The sequence below is a fragment of the Calypte anna genome, chromosome 1 (assembly GCF_003957555.1).
Source record: "Calypte anna isolate BGI_N300 chromosome 1, bCalAnn1_v1.p, whole genome shotgun sequence".
In the NCBI taxonomy this organism is placed as follows: domain Eukaryota; kingdom Metazoa; phylum Chordata; class Aves; order Apodiformes; family Trochilidae; genus Calypte; species Calypte anna.
The window spans coordinates 87,651,395-87,667,773 of NC_044244.1; the positions used below are offsets into that span (position 1 = coordinate 87,651,395).

General features: G+C 40.7%; 1 protein-coding gene across 2 annotated transcripts in view; it reads left to right on the plus strand.

The window, feature by feature from the left end:
* Positions 1 to 16,379, plus strand: part of CLCN1 (chloride voltage-gated channel 1) — a 63,407-nt gene that overhangs the window by 17,181 nt on the left and 29,847 nt on the right. The window contains exons 1-5 of one of the 2 annotated variants that reach the window (XM_008499111.2): positions 3,400 to 3,796; positions 13,863 to 14,016; positions 14,443 to 14,574; positions 15,927 to 16,055; positions 16,157 to 16,290. In XM_008499111.2, coding sequence (XP_008497333.2) covers positions 3,608 to 3,796; positions 13,863 to 14,016; positions 14,443 to 14,574; positions 15,927 to 16,055; positions 16,157 to 16,290 — 738 coding nt within the window. In that variant the 5' untranslated portion in view covers positions 3,400 to 3,607. Of the gene's footprint in view, positions 1 to 3,399; positions 3,797 to 13,862; positions 14,017 to 14,442; positions 14,575 to 15,926; positions 16,056 to 16,156; positions 16,291 to 16,379 lie in introns of those variants that run through there. The other variant, XM_030453657.1, reaches the window with a different exon arrangement.

The window sequence follows — 16,379 nt, forward strand, 5'->3', positions numbered from 1 at the left end:
CATGATGAAAACCCTTAAACTTTCTGGACTTTTTCTTTCTGCTTTTTACTATGAACTTAGCCCTTCTTTAAAGTCTTCTCTGAGATTTCTCTATCATCATCTCTTCAGGTTCAGCCTTGCTTACCACGTGCTCCTCCACTGTTTAAATTTCTGTCTTTTGTTCAGCTTCTTAGTCCATGTCTTTCTTTTTCTTTCTTTCTTTCTTGCTTGCTTGCTTGCTTGCTTCCTTCCTTCCTTTCTTCCTTCCTTCCTTTCTTCCTTCCTTTTTTCTTTCTTTTGTCCTGAGTCTCTTGGTAAACTCCTAAGCAGCAGCAATACTGCATTTCTGTATCCAGATGGAAGAGCGGTGCTAGGTTTTTATAATACGAAGCAGCATAGATCAGTTATAAAGACAATTAAAAAATTATTCTCCATCTGAAATAATACCTTTCAATAAGTATCTGTGCCAACTGGATACAGTGGACAAACTCTTGGGTTTACAAGTTCTTTGAGTTGGAAATAGAAGATCTCAAAACAAATACAAGTTGAGAGCAGCTCCTTTCAATTTAACTGGACTGTCAGAGGTGCTGTGATAGTAGTTTACTAGCACCTTGTGGGATAGAGAGGACATTAATAGTGCCAAGAGAGCTGACAAAATGTTTTCCCCCTGGGGGAAAGAGAGGCAGGGCAGGCTGATTTATAAGCTGTGGAACATGATAAGATTAGTGCTCAGGAGACTGAAAATAATATGACATGGTATGTCTACAGGTGGCACATATTTTGTCCTGCATGGCAATGGTGAATTTCAATTCCCAATCTCTGAACTGTAGACAATATCTGGATATAGAGATCAGAGGTAGAGCCACTGTTTGATGAGAAGTGCTATTGCACTTGGAATTACATCCATACTAGGTCCTTAGCTGCAGATAAGAGTTAGGTCCTTGAGTGTACACAAGTACCACTGTATGCATGATCATTCATTCATTTTCATTATAATTATCAGTCTACCATTTGATGCTATGGATGAGATTTTACTACATTGTAGAAAGTATGTTTGGGCCCAGGATCTTGTGTGTTGTCTTCCATATGAGGATAGTAAAGGTTTCTTGTTCATCTAGAGTCATTTGGTGAATGTTGCCTTGAAGTCTTTCATGCTTTTATTGACGAAGTGAGGGACAGTTTGCAGGCTGAGAGGAAAACAGTTTTTGGACAATATAATTCAGAGCAGAATAATCTTATTTTAGGCCATAATGATATAGTTATTTTCCATGGAAATTCCACAGCAGTATCAAATGAGACAGAGGATAGAATCTGATTAACTGGAAGTAGGGAATTCTCTTTTATATTGAAGTAATTTCTGATGTGCTATTCTAGTGCATCTTGAAAGACAAGAGCTAGAAGATTGCACCTTTCTGTGAAGGTTGCCATAGTTTTCTGCAGTGTCTGTGATGAGTGTTCATCTCCAGTAAATGTAATAATAACTAAAGATGTGGCGCTGTATTGTAGTTTTGATGTTTACTGGGGCTTACTGTGGTTGGTCTGTAGGTTTTATATATATGATGGTTTTCTATATGATGATCTTCAGGTTTCCTGTGATGTTGTGTTAAACCGTGACAGATGTGCACGAATGTTTTATATACCTTTTATTATTTTTATTATAATATTTTATTGTTGTTACTTTTTATATTTTATTGTATTTTAAATTTTATTATATACACCTCTTATGCATAGCATAGGATGTGCTATGCACCATTTTTAATGTAAACCATAAAAGGCCATTGCTCTTTCAAAAGCATCTCAGGTTCAGAGCATTAATGACTTTGTGATGGAAATCTACAAGGTTTTCCCAAAGTTCTTCTCTGTCACTTAGATATGTGTCAGATATCAGATGTAGACTAGATATGGTCACTTAGAAATTCTTCTACAATGTTCCACAACCTAGAAGTTTTACCTGTTGATAGGCCACAGTATTCCTTCAGGCAACATTGATTAATAATAGAGTGGTTTTGAGAATGTAATAGAGGAACCTATATGTTTTGAGGCAGTGGTGATCTTGCTTTTGTAAATATGCAGAGCTTAACTGGCATGCCACCAGATGTGGGCTGTATAGAATGAACAATATCCATATGGATGTTACTGCTAATTGGTATCTATATGAATATTCCTAGCAGAAACATAGGAGAAGGTGGAGAGATGGCTTATGGAGGAAATAAAGTGTCTTTTCCTCTCAGAGACTTTCTTTGTACCCTGCTATAGAGGACCAAAAAACCCAGAAAAAGCAAAATGAGCCTCCAGGACAAATGTTTTACAGGAGTCTGCAAAATGCAATAATGAGTCTACTGTTCTGCACCAAAAAGGAGGGTGTGTTGCCTCTCTCCTTCTCTTCCATACTGCCTGCAAATCTCTTATTCGTCATTATGGGGAGCTTGGAAATCATTACTGTGGAGAGATAATAGTATGCAAGAGGAGGGAGGATTTACTAGCAGCTTGTTAATAACTGCTTGAGGCATGTAGGGTCTTCTTTTCTTGTATAGGGTTTCTAGGATCTTGAACTCACTGCTCTTTGCTGACTAATAGCTACCAAAAGACATATGGTTAACAGCAGCATACTGCCAGTACTGGGAGGTGTCTCTAAGCATGTTGCTGGAACGTACTTCTCATTCCTGTCACTGGCTGGTAGCTTAGTGATGTTGGCTGATCCTGTTGCTTTGCTGCCTGGCTGAGAAACAAGTGGCAGAGGGAAGAGGAGAAGTTGTTGAATACTCTATCCTGTGGAAAGTGAGCATCAGGAATAATAAATTTCTGCATCTATCCATAACAGAATACCCACAGGGCAGTTTGGAGACATTTTTTGAAAATGTAAAATGCTCCCCATAATGGCACGTGGGAATGGCTCGGTAGTTTTCAGGGATGGCTGACTTCTCCACTAGGGCTTGCTGCTTCTCTTGTGGAGCGTGGACTTAAAACAACTGTCTTGGAACACTGAGCCTGCACCCATCTTCTATTTTACCATAGTTGCTGGCATCTTTATTATTGTTACTCAGTCATTTGGATACCTGGTGTCTGGAGAGAGAACAAGGAAACTCATTGAATTTTGTACTCATTGCAAATATGGCATGCTCAGGATGGAAAGGTGTGAAATAAGAGATCTCCCAGATAAAAATTTTTGTTCTCTTCTGTCTCTTTTCTGTCTCTGTACTTCTAGTTCTGTCTGTCTTACCCCCTTCTTTCCTGCTGCCCCCCTCCCCCTTCCTCCTCCTTCAGGAGTTAGCCTCTGTTCCACACCTGATATTCAATCCGAGCAGAGTTAGTGCCTTTTGCTGAGATCAGACACAGCACTGGGGAATCATATGGCAGGGGAAGGTTGCTATAAATATAGTTAAATTCTGCAGTTACTGCCTTTGGACATGAAGGGGGAAAGTGAGAGAGGCGCAAGGAGCAGGAGGAGGGGCAAAGGGAAAGTGAGTGCAGGAGCAGGACAAGTCAGAGTGGTCTGAGGAGAGAAAGAAAAGAAGGAGGGAGAAGAAGAAAGTGCAGAGGTCATGCTTTCATCCAGAACATGAGCCAGAACTAGGTAAGGCCTGGAGCAGCAGCTCCATTACAGCTGAGCTTGAGGAAGAGTCGAGGCATGGAGAGCTCAGAGACTGTGACACAGGAACCCAGATCGAAGTCAGCTTTGTGGGAGGGCACACCGCAATACAACTATGTCTGCTTTGAGAAATGCCCCCATTACGGGATACCCTTGGAGTCAGGACACGAGACCGGGGGGACAGGGGACAACCTGCACTACCAGGAGAACTCCCACAGCTACCCACAGGTAGGGATGGGCAACGGGGACGTTTGTGGCAGCACTTGAATCCCTGGGATCATGCAGCATCTTGGGGTGCAGTGAAGCCCACATCCCTGTCCACTCCCAATCAGACCAACCCTCTCCTTTGTTTGTTGACTCCCAGGTCAGACACTGACTGTCACAGTTGTGCTATCAGCACTTCCAGTCAGGGGTCATTGTCACCTGTCATGGACACAGGGTTGGAATGCAAAAGCTGGGTTGGGGAAAATCAACAAGACCATTAATACATTTCTGATAGCATAGAGAAACTTGAGCCGCCCTGAGCTGCACAGTGATATTAAGCAGAGCAGAAGAGTGAATAAAACCAGAGAGAACAGTGATATATGGATGGGTATCTATATGCACAGCTGTATAGATAAAGTCATGTAGAGTTCTGTTCTGACTTCTTTCTGACCAAAAAGTAATTAATAATCATAGATCCATACATGTATATTGATAATTTTGGTAACTCATAGGGATTTTTTAACCCTTAAACTTGACCTGACTCTTGCTCTGATTCATACAATCATCAGTTCAGGAAAATATTTTGGACACAGATGCACTCTGGTTATGGCTTCTTGTTCCATTACTCTCTCTATCTCCTCTACCTCTCCTTTTGGGACAGCCTCCTGCAATGCGGAGGTTTTACAGAAGTGTCCTGGTATCTTATTTCCTACCATTCTGCTCAGACTAAGCTGTAAAGGATCTAGTCAAATCATAAGACAGCATGTGAATTTGAAATTCATACAGTGTGAATGTTTCTCCTTGCATGAATATAAGATAAAAACACCAAGCTCTGCAAGCACCCCCTTCCATTGGTCATGCTAGCTGGTCTCTTTCAGCATATTTTCTCCCCTTTGAGACTTTTCTAAGTGTATATCCCCTAGATAGGTCTCATTCTTGCATCATGTGCATCAAGTTGCTCACCAAATGCTGATCAACACCTACAGGGGCATAATAAAAATACATATAAACATACAAAAGCTATGAAGATTATTATCAATAACATCAACAATTTCTTGAGCAGTAGACTTAAGTCAGGGAACCAGGAAGTTAACCATCTGCAAACATCTTTGAATCCTAGAGATGCATCATCCTTTTGAATTTCATTTAAGATCTTAGTTTGTTGCCAAATTTCATTTCTATCTACAGCAACTCTCCCACTCCACTCTACGTATACAGAACAGCTGTTATTAATCACTGTATATACTCCTCCTTGAGAAGCTAACAACATATCTAAAGCCATTCTATTTTTGGGTAGCTATTTTGCAGCTTCTGATACCTCTTCTTGTAAAGCAAGGATAGCATCAGAAGTTCTCAGATGTTCTGTTTCCAATTTGTTCTATATAGACAGAAATGTTCACTATGTACTTTTCTAATTTACTTATTCTGAATCAAGGAATAAACCATCTGGAAAAGGAGTGAAATTTAATGGGTCTTTGTATTAAAGGGTTATTCCTTTGTCTTTTCACAAATGATCTTAACCACAGCCTCTAATCCTCATCACCTAATCTTTCTATTACTGTGATACTGGGAATCACTGCCCCCAGAGAATACATTCCTGACCACTTGCGAGGTAGGGCCTTTGATGTTTTGTTCCCACATAACTATAACCCACTACCTTTTGGAACATTCAATAGCCATCCTGCTGGTTTTTTTTTGTTTTGTTTTGGTTTTTTTTTGTAATTGCATTGATCAATTACAGTATGGATAATGTCCTACTGAAATATTACCAGCCTTATTTATCATTACACATTTAACTCCAGAAAGACTGGAATCCTTCATAGTCCAGGTTTGGAGGTCAATTTCATTCTTCCTTGTGAATTTTAGTTTTATCCACAAGTTATTCCAAGATGTATTTAAAGGGATTGTCGGCCCTACTAAGGGTACTCCCTTAGTACTGTCTTCCAGAAAATGGGAACATATCCAGCACTTTGTTTGATTAGCTATTGTGATTTCCCAATCATTTCAAAATGAAGATTATACTTCTAAGAATCAGAGCATCCCTCTTGGTGTCTTTTAGTCTTCTGGCTCAGCAAGGTAAGAAGAACCAACCTCCATACTTCTCTCATTGTTTGATTCTAGAACAGTAGTGTCCCAGTCCAAACAAAATTCATCTCACAACAAGAATTTTCTCTTTTTACCTCTTCTGGTGGTGGTCTTGGCTGGACTTCAGGGTTATTTTTCAAAAACAGTTCACATTTCCTCATAATGTTTTTGAGTATACTGGGCATGCCCACTCCAATAAAGTAGGTCTTTAATAAGGTGCTTCTGCCCCCTACATGTATTTGTTAATGTGTTCTTTGCATTATCACTTTCATTACCATAGATGTCATAATGAGCCAATTATCTGGCACTACCCACCATTGATTCTCCAACTTGGTTTTTTTCAGCATCTGTTTACTTGACATCTTCTGGCACATAGGCAGGCAGAATGTCCATGTTTAGATACTTTTCAAGCACCAAAGGCAGTACTTCTGAGGTTTCTGCTGCCTGATCTGCCCTCCAATTACCAGTTATTTCAGATGCATTTCCAAACCTATGTGCCTTGCAGTGCATAATTGTCACTTGCCTGAGTAGGTTCATCACTTGGAGCAATCTTAATGAGCTCCCATATTTTATAGGGGCACCCTGTGGTGATAAAAAGTCCTCTTTCCTTCCAAGTGGCTCCATGTGCATGTTCCACTCCAAATACATATTTAAAATCAGTTCAAATATTTGCAGCCTGCCCCTTGACCAGTTCCAATGCCCAGATTAGTGTGATCGGTTCTGGGTTTTTTTGAGCTGATGTGTTCATCAGAAGAAGCTTACCTTCCATTTCTGAGTCTGAAGTCACAATGGCATATCCCGATTTTCAGTGTCCTTCCAACACGAAGCTGCTACTAACCACAAGAATGTCATCTCAGCCTTTTCCAAGGGTGCATCCTGAAGGTCTGGCTGCCTGTGCCCAGTTGCACAGCCTTCCTGCTGTTTCAGTAGCCAACACATGAGAGTGTTACAGCATTCACAGTGTCTTCCGCCAGGACAGGGTTCGAGTTCTCCTTTTGTTCCTAATTCTGTAAAGGAAACACTTGTGCCTTCAAGGCATTTTCTTTGGGAATGTGAACAACTTATCTTTCCTTTCTGGAAGGTAATCTGAGCCTTTAATTTAGTCAATATGTTGTAGTGAAATGAGGCAACTAGGTGCCACTAATTGCCAGGGAGTGAGCATGAGCTTGTGTCAAGCCCACTTGTGCCTAGTTAGGGTGGGCCCCCACTGCGCATGAGCAGGACCAGGGGGCCACCCTAATTAGGCACAGGTGGGCTTGACACAAGCTCATGCTCACTTCCTGGCAATTAGTGGCACCTGGTTGCCTCATTTCACTACAATATGTGGCAATGGGCATTCCGATATGTATGAAAATTCATCAGTGAAGGTCCTGTTTTCCCACCTCACACCACGCCATATGGGTTGGAGAAAGGGCTTCACCAACAATTGGCAGAGAAAATGTATTTATAGGCCCCTTGCAAGAGTTTAGAACAGAATAAGTAGCCTTTGTATCTACCAAAAACAATTAAACATCTTCTTCCCCAGCTTTATTGTAACCAGGTCCTCTGTTGGGGAGTTTAATTAATTTAATTCCACCTCTGGTTCCCTGTCAATCTCTGTCCCTATTTCTATCTCTTGCCAGTATTTCTGATATAGTAATTGAACAGTTCTGATGCTGTAAAAGGTCTGTGCACTTAAACAAGCCATCCCTCTACCTCTATTTCTTGTCTGAAAGGAGTTTGAACTGTGAGATACTATCCCCTCATTGTCCAGGCAATCCGACTGGAATCCATGTCCTCCGATCCCCCATCTAGCCAGGGTGGAGAGGAGGAAGTAAGGGTACAAATGGCTGCTTATCTTCTACATTCTCACCCTTTTTCACTAACTTAAACCAACATTGCAACAGTCTTTTCTGTCCTTTTCAGCATTCTATTCCCTCCTTCCTGTGTATTTAGCAACTTTAGACATTTTTTTCTAGCAGCTTACTTTTCCTTCTAGTGCCATAATAATTTTTTAGTCATAAAAGTATATATGGCACTTCATCTCATTTTCATTCACTTTTACCAAACTGTAACTGCAATATAGTGTTGTTATAACTACTAATACCAAGTCATGGACATTTTTTCCATCTTTTAGAGTGTGAAGTGGCCCCCATTTATTGCAATGCATTATCAGGTTTTTTTGGGCAGGGGATCACCCCCAAATTTATTCCAATTTCCCAGAATACATGAACATTTGGTAATTCCACCTCCTTCTGGGGATATCTGTCTTAGTAACACGAATATAAGACATAAGTGAAAGAGACAATAACAGACACAAGTGAAACAGGGAAACTTTTAACAATTACCAAAGCTATCAGAAGTGCTCTCAAACTCCCCATACTCCAGTCATCACTGTACAAGTGTATGAAGACATTTCCAAAATCCTTCCTACACGTACCAAAGAATGGATATTATTTTATCGGGGGAAACAAACCAAGCAAACCAAATTACCCCTCCATGCAGTGAGTTTAGGTCCAGTCTGAATTGGGTGTCCTATCTAGCTTGCTAGGAATCTGTTACCATTTTACGTTAGCTCCCAAAATGCAGACAAAACGATTACTTATAGGAAAAAGATGTTGTTTATTGCAGGTTTGTGCAAAGCTGGATGCTCAGTAGACTCCCACAAATCAAGCACAGCTTCCTCATAATACAGGTTTTCTTTTATACATTAAAAAATGTAAACTTATCTTTTCTCTTATGTATACCAATATTATCATCCACGTGCTTGTCTGGTAAGTTCTTTTGTGAGAAATGGGTTCTTCCAGTCCCAGGGAGGGTATTCCTGGGTATGTTTAACTACTGCTGGTTCTCTGCAAAGAGTAATACCCATCTGCTATGGCTACAGACATTCATACCATGCAAGCTCAGCAAGCACCTCCTTCCACTGGTCACGGTCACCAGTCTGTTCTGACATCAAATGTGTTCACCATCTTCTGAAGACTTTTGTATATTTAGTAATAGGAAAAAAAAAAAAACCAACACATTTCCTGTCAATAAAATATCTTCCAGTATTTATGCATCCCAGTGAAAATTATATGTACCATCTTGCCAAGAGATAGGAAAATCTGTTCAGTGGCTATATTCAGGAATTTCTTTTCTGAAGCTGTCTAAAGCATCTGAAAGTTTGTAAATATTTCCAACACTAGATTCTACCAAACCCACTGGATAGAGGTCTGGAGCAGTTTATGTCTTATTTACATTTAGGCAAGGCAGTGGTTTGGTTGCAGCAGACACCCTGACAGGGTGACCACTGGGTGGGGCAGGAGGAGAGGTGAGTGCACCCATCCAGAGCTGAAGTCCGCTGGGATTCAGCCTTTTGATCGCTGCCTGCTGCTGAACTTAGCATGGAGGGAGACATTCCCACACAAACCAGCAGGCCACCAAGCACCTTCCTATGCCTAGCTTTAAGCAGTAATGTCCCCAAGCAAGCATGCATTTGTGAACACAATTTGCAGTCTAAAACAGACACTCGTATTTATAGATTTCCTGAAAAATATGCCCTACATGTACTTTTATATATACAATCACAAAAACTTATATGCATGAAACATTTATGCATGAAACTTTGCATGCAGACATATTCTGGCAAAACCAGCCTAGCTGTGCATATGTAAATTTTGCTAGCCATTCATACACATGCAGCTAAAGGATAAATATGCATGCTAATGTACACATCTTGCATGAACATACACACTTATGTTATTAGCATGAAAAACAACCTTCTAAACATATTTTCATCCATTCCCATGCAAGGTGACCATTTCTTTTTCCTGTGAAAAAAAGAGTTTGAAGAGAGATATTTTTATTCCATTGTGTCCTTTCTTTTGCTAGCCTTCTGTTCTATATGTAGGTTGAAAGTTATTTCAGATTGGCTCTGTGATTTGATTGCATATACACAAACCCCAGAACAGTGGAATCTGGGAGCTTCAGATAATTGGTACTTAAAAAACATATAGTAGTAGTAGTAGTAGGATAATAATAGTAATATATACATGATTTTTGACAATTAAAATAACATATAGTAGATATATGATGTAATATACATTGACAAAAATATACATTCTCATACACTGTAGGATTTTGTATTTCTTTCTGCATGAGAAAGCAGCTCCAACTGGTGGGTATTTAGAAGCTGTATTATTCATAACTATAGAAAGAGTTTTCATGGCAGAGAACTCCCTCAGCAATACACAGATGGTTGTAGTAGGAGGGATGTGTAATGAGTAATTAAGCAATGCAGTATTATAGAATAACAGTTACAGAAAGATGTGGGTGGGAAAGGACCTCTGGAGGTCTTCCAAGCTTCCACTCGCAGAGAGGCTGAATCCAAAGCGAGGTCAGATTGTCCAAGGCCTTGTCTGGGTGAGTTCTGAACAACTCCAAGGATGAAGATTCCCTTGCCCATTGAGTATGTGTTCCTGTGCTGAACCACCCTTGAGACAGGGTGGATGGTGACATGTTTTCCTTATCCATAGTCAGACTTTCCTTTCTTGCAAGTTACACCTTTTTCCTTTAATCCTTCACTGTGTACCTCTGAGAAGTCTCACTCTGATGTTTCTCTCCAGCCCCCTTCTCCCTTCGGGTGGTAGGACTGATGTTAGAGCTCCCCATTGCCATCTGTTCTTCAAGAAAAAATATTTTTTTGTTGCTGCCCTCCATCTATCACATTTGCCTCATTGTCTAAGCATTTGAACCTAGAGTTTTTACTGACTTAAGTTTATTAAATATTGAATTTTGTGAGATTTCACTTCTGAGACAAAAGATGGCTACTCTTCTGTGACCTATCAGGAAAAAAGATCTAAGGAAGATCATTTCGGGAGTAATGGGATGGCTACAAGGCAGGAGTGAGAGTGGTGAGCAGTAGAGACCAAAGCTGCATCAATGACCAGGAGCAGCAGATTCAAAGCAATATGCACTGGCAATGCTGAGGGAAGGACTGTAGTGTGAGAACATACTGCTTCATCATCTGAATGGTATGGGAAATATCTTAGGCATTGGACTCTGAGATGAGAGCAGTTCTATGCAGGTACTGACCTCTCAGAAAATAGATCTCTGTCTTGAGATTGTGGTGCTGTACATATTTTCCTGCTGAGATTCTGTGCACCTTTTCCTCCACTACTCAAGCAATGAAACTTCTGCATCTTTTTTTTCTTTTCTTTTCTTTTTTCTTTTTTTTTTTTTTTTTTAATATAAATCTCACTGTTTTACAGTTAAACATTAATAAATGCTTCATCCCTGAAAGTGAACTTTACCCTGGTTGTGCTTTCTCCATGGTTGTTTTTGGGTTCCCCCTCTTTGGTAATATTTATACCTTCAGCTGTTTTCCACCATTACCATGTTGTCACTTTGTCACTTAACATTTAGCCAAGCTCAGCATGATAGTAACTCCTCTAGCTCAACACTTCATATAGTAATTGATATCTTTTAAGATTCTCTTCAGTTTTTCTGGTGCTCAGAAACCCTGTGTTCCTTGTGTTAGAGAGGGAGCATCAGCAGGAACATTCTAAATCCTACTGGGTTTAATTTTTACTTTCACGTGTCTTCTAATAGAGTGTAAATGTCTTGTTTAACCTGATTTTGCTTTATATTTACTTTAATCCTATGATTCTGGATTCTTTCTCTGTTCAGCTATCTCCTACCATTTTAGATAGCATCAGAGTCCGGGAGAAGCAAAGCCTGTGTATGATGCATTATGACAGAACCTTGATTTTTGTCTCTGGAGACTAAATCCTTTCTTTCCATACCCTAAGTGTCCCATTTTCTAGATAGAATCACTGAATTAGGATATTGTATGAGGACTTTTTCCACTCATATGGTTAAACTGCCATGTTGTTCCATCTGGGCAGATGGAATATTGTAATTTGAACATCATATTCAACATGAGTTTGAGTTCATAGTTTGGATTAAGCTGTAGTTGATATAAAGCCACGTCATGACCATGTAAAGGCAATGAAACATCAGCTGAGGTAATGTGAAGATGTATTTGTCTAAAATCTGTTAGCATTTGGCATTTCAGGCTGAAACAGCCACAGTGAGAGAAAAGAAAAGCAGTCTGCTATTTAGGACTGGATTCTGTATGTGGCAGCTTACTTTGTATATGAAGAGCTTCAACCTGATGTTTCACTGTCCTGTCTGCATTATGGAGGTCACAGTGTGGCCAGTCCACACTGCAAAGGTCTGCATTGCTTAATTTGCATAGGGTGTGTTGATAATCATGAAGTTAATAATTACATTGAATTTGTCAGCTTCCAACACAGTGATGAATGGAAGAATACTTTCAGATATTCAGATAGGATCACTTTGTTAAAGAGATTGCAGGTAAGCCACCTTAAGAGCAAGATGATATAAAGAAACCTAAATGTGTGTTCTGAGAAAAAAATACTGGAGATTTTGAAGGAAGCTATTGAACATGGTCCAAGTGTCTCTGGGGGAATGTATGTAAATAAATAAATTACTTTGGACTTTTAGTCATTTTTTATGTGGAAATATGAACAGGCTGAAAACAACACTGAAACAGGTGCTCAGAGAAGCTGGGAATTTCCACCCTTAGAGATGTCTAGAATTTGCCTGGACAAGTTCTTGAGCATCCTGACCTGGCTTTGGCGTTCACATGCAGTGAGCAGAGGCTTGGACTAGAAACCTCCAGAGGTGCCTTCCAGTGTAAATCTCTGATTCTGTTTGATCTCACATTCTGTTGCAAGTACAGCAGCTGCATTATCCCAGCTGTGCAGGTGACGTTTCAATTCATAGAGATCCCGGGGTACAAGAGCAACATCTCTGGTATCTCTTAAAAAGGAGGAGCTGTGAAGCTGTCAAACAGAAATGTCTCAAGTGCATAGTAGTCCTTTATAGCTCTCATGTGCCTTGTCATTCTCCAGCTGATTTTGCTGATCAAAACATTGCTCACTCTCCCCTTTCCACTGAGAAGATCTTAGAGAAGAAGATAATGGGCTGGGGACAAAGTAAAGGGTCACATTCTTACAGGTGGGAAGTGCCATGATCACAGGACATGCATGAGATGGTAATCTGACTACAAGTAAAGTCAAAGCTGATTAATTGAAGGGCAGTTGACAAGGTGAAGCTTGGTCTCTGCTTCTTAAATGCACACCTTCCCCACCTCTTCTCTGAAAGATTGAGGAAGGATAAGTGCTCTTCAGAGAATCTGGTAAACAAATAAGGGGGCACAGTCAGGATCCTTCAAGCTCTCTTGAGATTTTATTTCTGACAAGTTGGCACAACTGCCAAGTTTACTACAGATCCACATGTAAAATGTCATTGGCAAGCACATGTTACTGCTTGTTACTATTTGTGAACTGCATATAACCAATTGCATGTCAAGATTCGTATCTGAAGACAAAGACTAGGTTAGGTAGTTAGGAAATTCAGAGAAATTACGTGAGGATGCATGTCAATTTGGTTAAATAATGGGAGGAGGTGTGATATTTCTGAGCTGGTGCTGGATTTTTTCCTTCACAGGCACCTTCAGTGGCTGTGTGCCCTCTTACTCATTCCTTGGCTGCAGGAGGAACAGATGCAGAACATTCCTGCAGCCTGTTTGATAGTTTAATACCTCTAGAAACCTTCAGAGATAGTTCATGTTGTTGCTGAAGTCTATGAAAAAGCCCTGAGAGTGGCAGCCTATTTTAACCTTCTTTTGTACCTTCAGAAAGTCTTCTCAGTCTCTTCAGACCAGAGTCAACTCTCTCTCACAATGTTAGAAAACAATTAATAGTCTGTGGTTATATGTTGTACTCCCAAAGGGAGACAAAAATATTTTTGAGAGGTTGGAAACAGAATGGAAAAAGAAGAAAAGGGATGAGCTGCATCTGTCTGAGAGTTTCTGTGTCTCAGTTTCCTTCCTAGGGTACATTTAAGTCTGCAGCTCTGACCATTAGTAGATCTGCTTCTCATCTTTCATGATGCTTATAAAGGAGTATTTGCCTTAGCTTTTCCTCTTCATCTCTCTTGTTTTCTGCACCTCTAGCTCTATGGCAAATACACAGACCGGATAACTGACTTGGCAGAGAAAGAAGAAGCAAAACTGTTGAATAAGAAGAGGGCCCAAAAGAGCAATGAAAGACACCCGAAGTGTGCAAGTCAAGCAGAGATCAAAGACGAGCGCTATTCCAAATGTCGAGGTAGGCATGATTCATCTTTCATTGCCCCATGACCAGGTATTTTGTGGGCCATCCAGAGAGATGGAATTTGAACAAGTCAAAAAGACAAGTAAATTGTAACCGGGGAGAAGAAAAGGGAGGAAAATTAATCACAGTGGATCTTAAAGACTTTTTAATGTCAGCTTTAATACTTGGAAAAGCCAAGATCTGTTTGGAAAAAAGACCAGTATCAAGTTAATATTTCCCACAACAAATGTCTGTAACAGTAGGAAAGAGGAAACTGCCTAAGATTCTGTGAGGCACTATGGGAGAGGGATGGGTACCAGTCCTTCAACACTAAGTTCATGATATCCTAATTGTTGTCAGTTCTCAGCATAGGAGAGGAGAGACAGACACAGGCTTCACCACTGTTCTCTCAATTTTTCTGGTTCACTCTTCACTCCACAGACTGTGCTAGACGCATCCAGAAATATGTTACCAAGAAGCTTGGAGAGGACTGGATTTTCTTGGTTCTGTTGGGTCTGGTCATGGCGCTGGTGAGCTGGGTAGTGGATTATGTCAGTGCAAAGAGCATACAAGGTGGGTCTCATTCAGGTATTGTAAAAGGACACCATAAAATATTTGAAACTTTTACAAAGCCCAATGACCAATGTTCCTTCTCCTGTAAATATCAGCAACAAAGGATAGGACTTGTTTTCCCTCCTGTTCTCTTGAATGTATAGGGTAACAGGGAACTGATGCTGTGGTCCTTCCTATTACACTTGTTCCCATCCTACTCGGGTCTACTGAGCACATGAAGAATGGGAAGGGAAAGGGGATCTTCTTAGGTATTCCTTAAATACTCCTGACACTGTTTCTGCTTTTTGCCTCATTATTGTTCTTCCCAATTTTTAATTATACAGTGCTCTGCAGTTTCCTGCTACGTAGGCACATAGTGCTCTCTTGTTTGGCTTTTTTCACAAAGATCCTCTAATCACTGTCTTATGTCCCTTCCTTGCATTTTTTCCTGTGGTGCCTCTCTACTTTGCAAGCTATAAGAAGTACTAGATCTTGCAGTCCCCTTGCTGCCCATCTCTGCACACACAGGCATACCAAATATCACCCACATCCTGTTAAATATTCCTATGTCCTTACCTCTTAATGTCTCAACTCTGACCTGCACACACACATCAACCCTTTCCTCTCAGTGGTCTTGTCTGCTGATGTCCACCAGCCATTACAGTTCCTTAAAGCTCCCAATATCCCTTTAGACCAATGTTCCTCCTCTTGGAGCTTCCCCATCTACAAGGCAGGGGAAGCCTTCCCATTTACTTCTTTCTTTCCACCAAATCTGAGTCTTTTGCTGTGTGGAAAGCCAGCTCAGCCAACAAAGATGAACCACAAGGGAGCTGTAGCTCAGTTTGGGTTCCATGTAGCTCATTCTTTTGTATCTGGCAATTGTTCCAGTGCTGTTCTAACAGCTGGTACAGCTTCAGTCATGCTGTTGCTTTAAAAGGCAAATCATAAGCAGAGCTATCTTTTAAGCTGGTTTTCCAGAAGGAAATATTTTTCATGTGATTGAGATGGAGGAGAGAGCACTAATGGTGGACCACTTTATCATCCTTCAGGACTCGTATAAGGCCCTCAGGCTGCCAAATGAAAAGACCCTGTTCACCCCCACAACCACATGTAACACACCTGTTCTTACACCACATTTGGGCACTGTCTGAGAACAGAGAGCTATTTCTATCCATACCTGTGGGATGCCTGTTGCATTTGGGAACTTGTACTCAAAATGTAGCAAGGCTTTTCTCAGAAAAGGAGGACCTTAGGATAGCGTTTCTTAGGGAGATGTAAGATAGGAAGGGCTTAGCAAGTGTATGATTCTTTGATTTCTACCAACCTGTTTGGAGCAGCTGTGGTTACTCTCTTGTTTGTTTGTCTGTCCACAGCCTACAAATGGATGTACAGAGAGCTGCACCTGAACATTCCTATGCAGTACCTGGTGTGGGTTGCATACCCACTTGTTCTTATTCTGTTTGCGGCCACTTTCTGCCAGCTCGTCTCTCCACAGGCTGTTGGTGAGGGCAGAAGGCATGACAAGTTCTGTTTCTGTCTATTTCTTTTTCTTATGCCATTTGCCTGTAGGTTTTCTTCATCCTCTGCTCCACTGTTTTTTCAGGGTCTGGTATCCCAGAGCTCAAGACCATTATGAGGGGAGTGGTCCTCAAGGAGTATCTCACTCTCAAAGCTTTTGTGGCCAAAGTTGTGGCCCTCACAGCTGGGCTTGGAAGTGGCATGCCTGTGGGGAAAGAGGTAAATATTGCTGTGGTGTCCAGAGTCTGGGAGGTGAGCGGTGCTATCTGTGGAAAGAAGAGTCTATAAATAGTTTCTTTTGATACCAT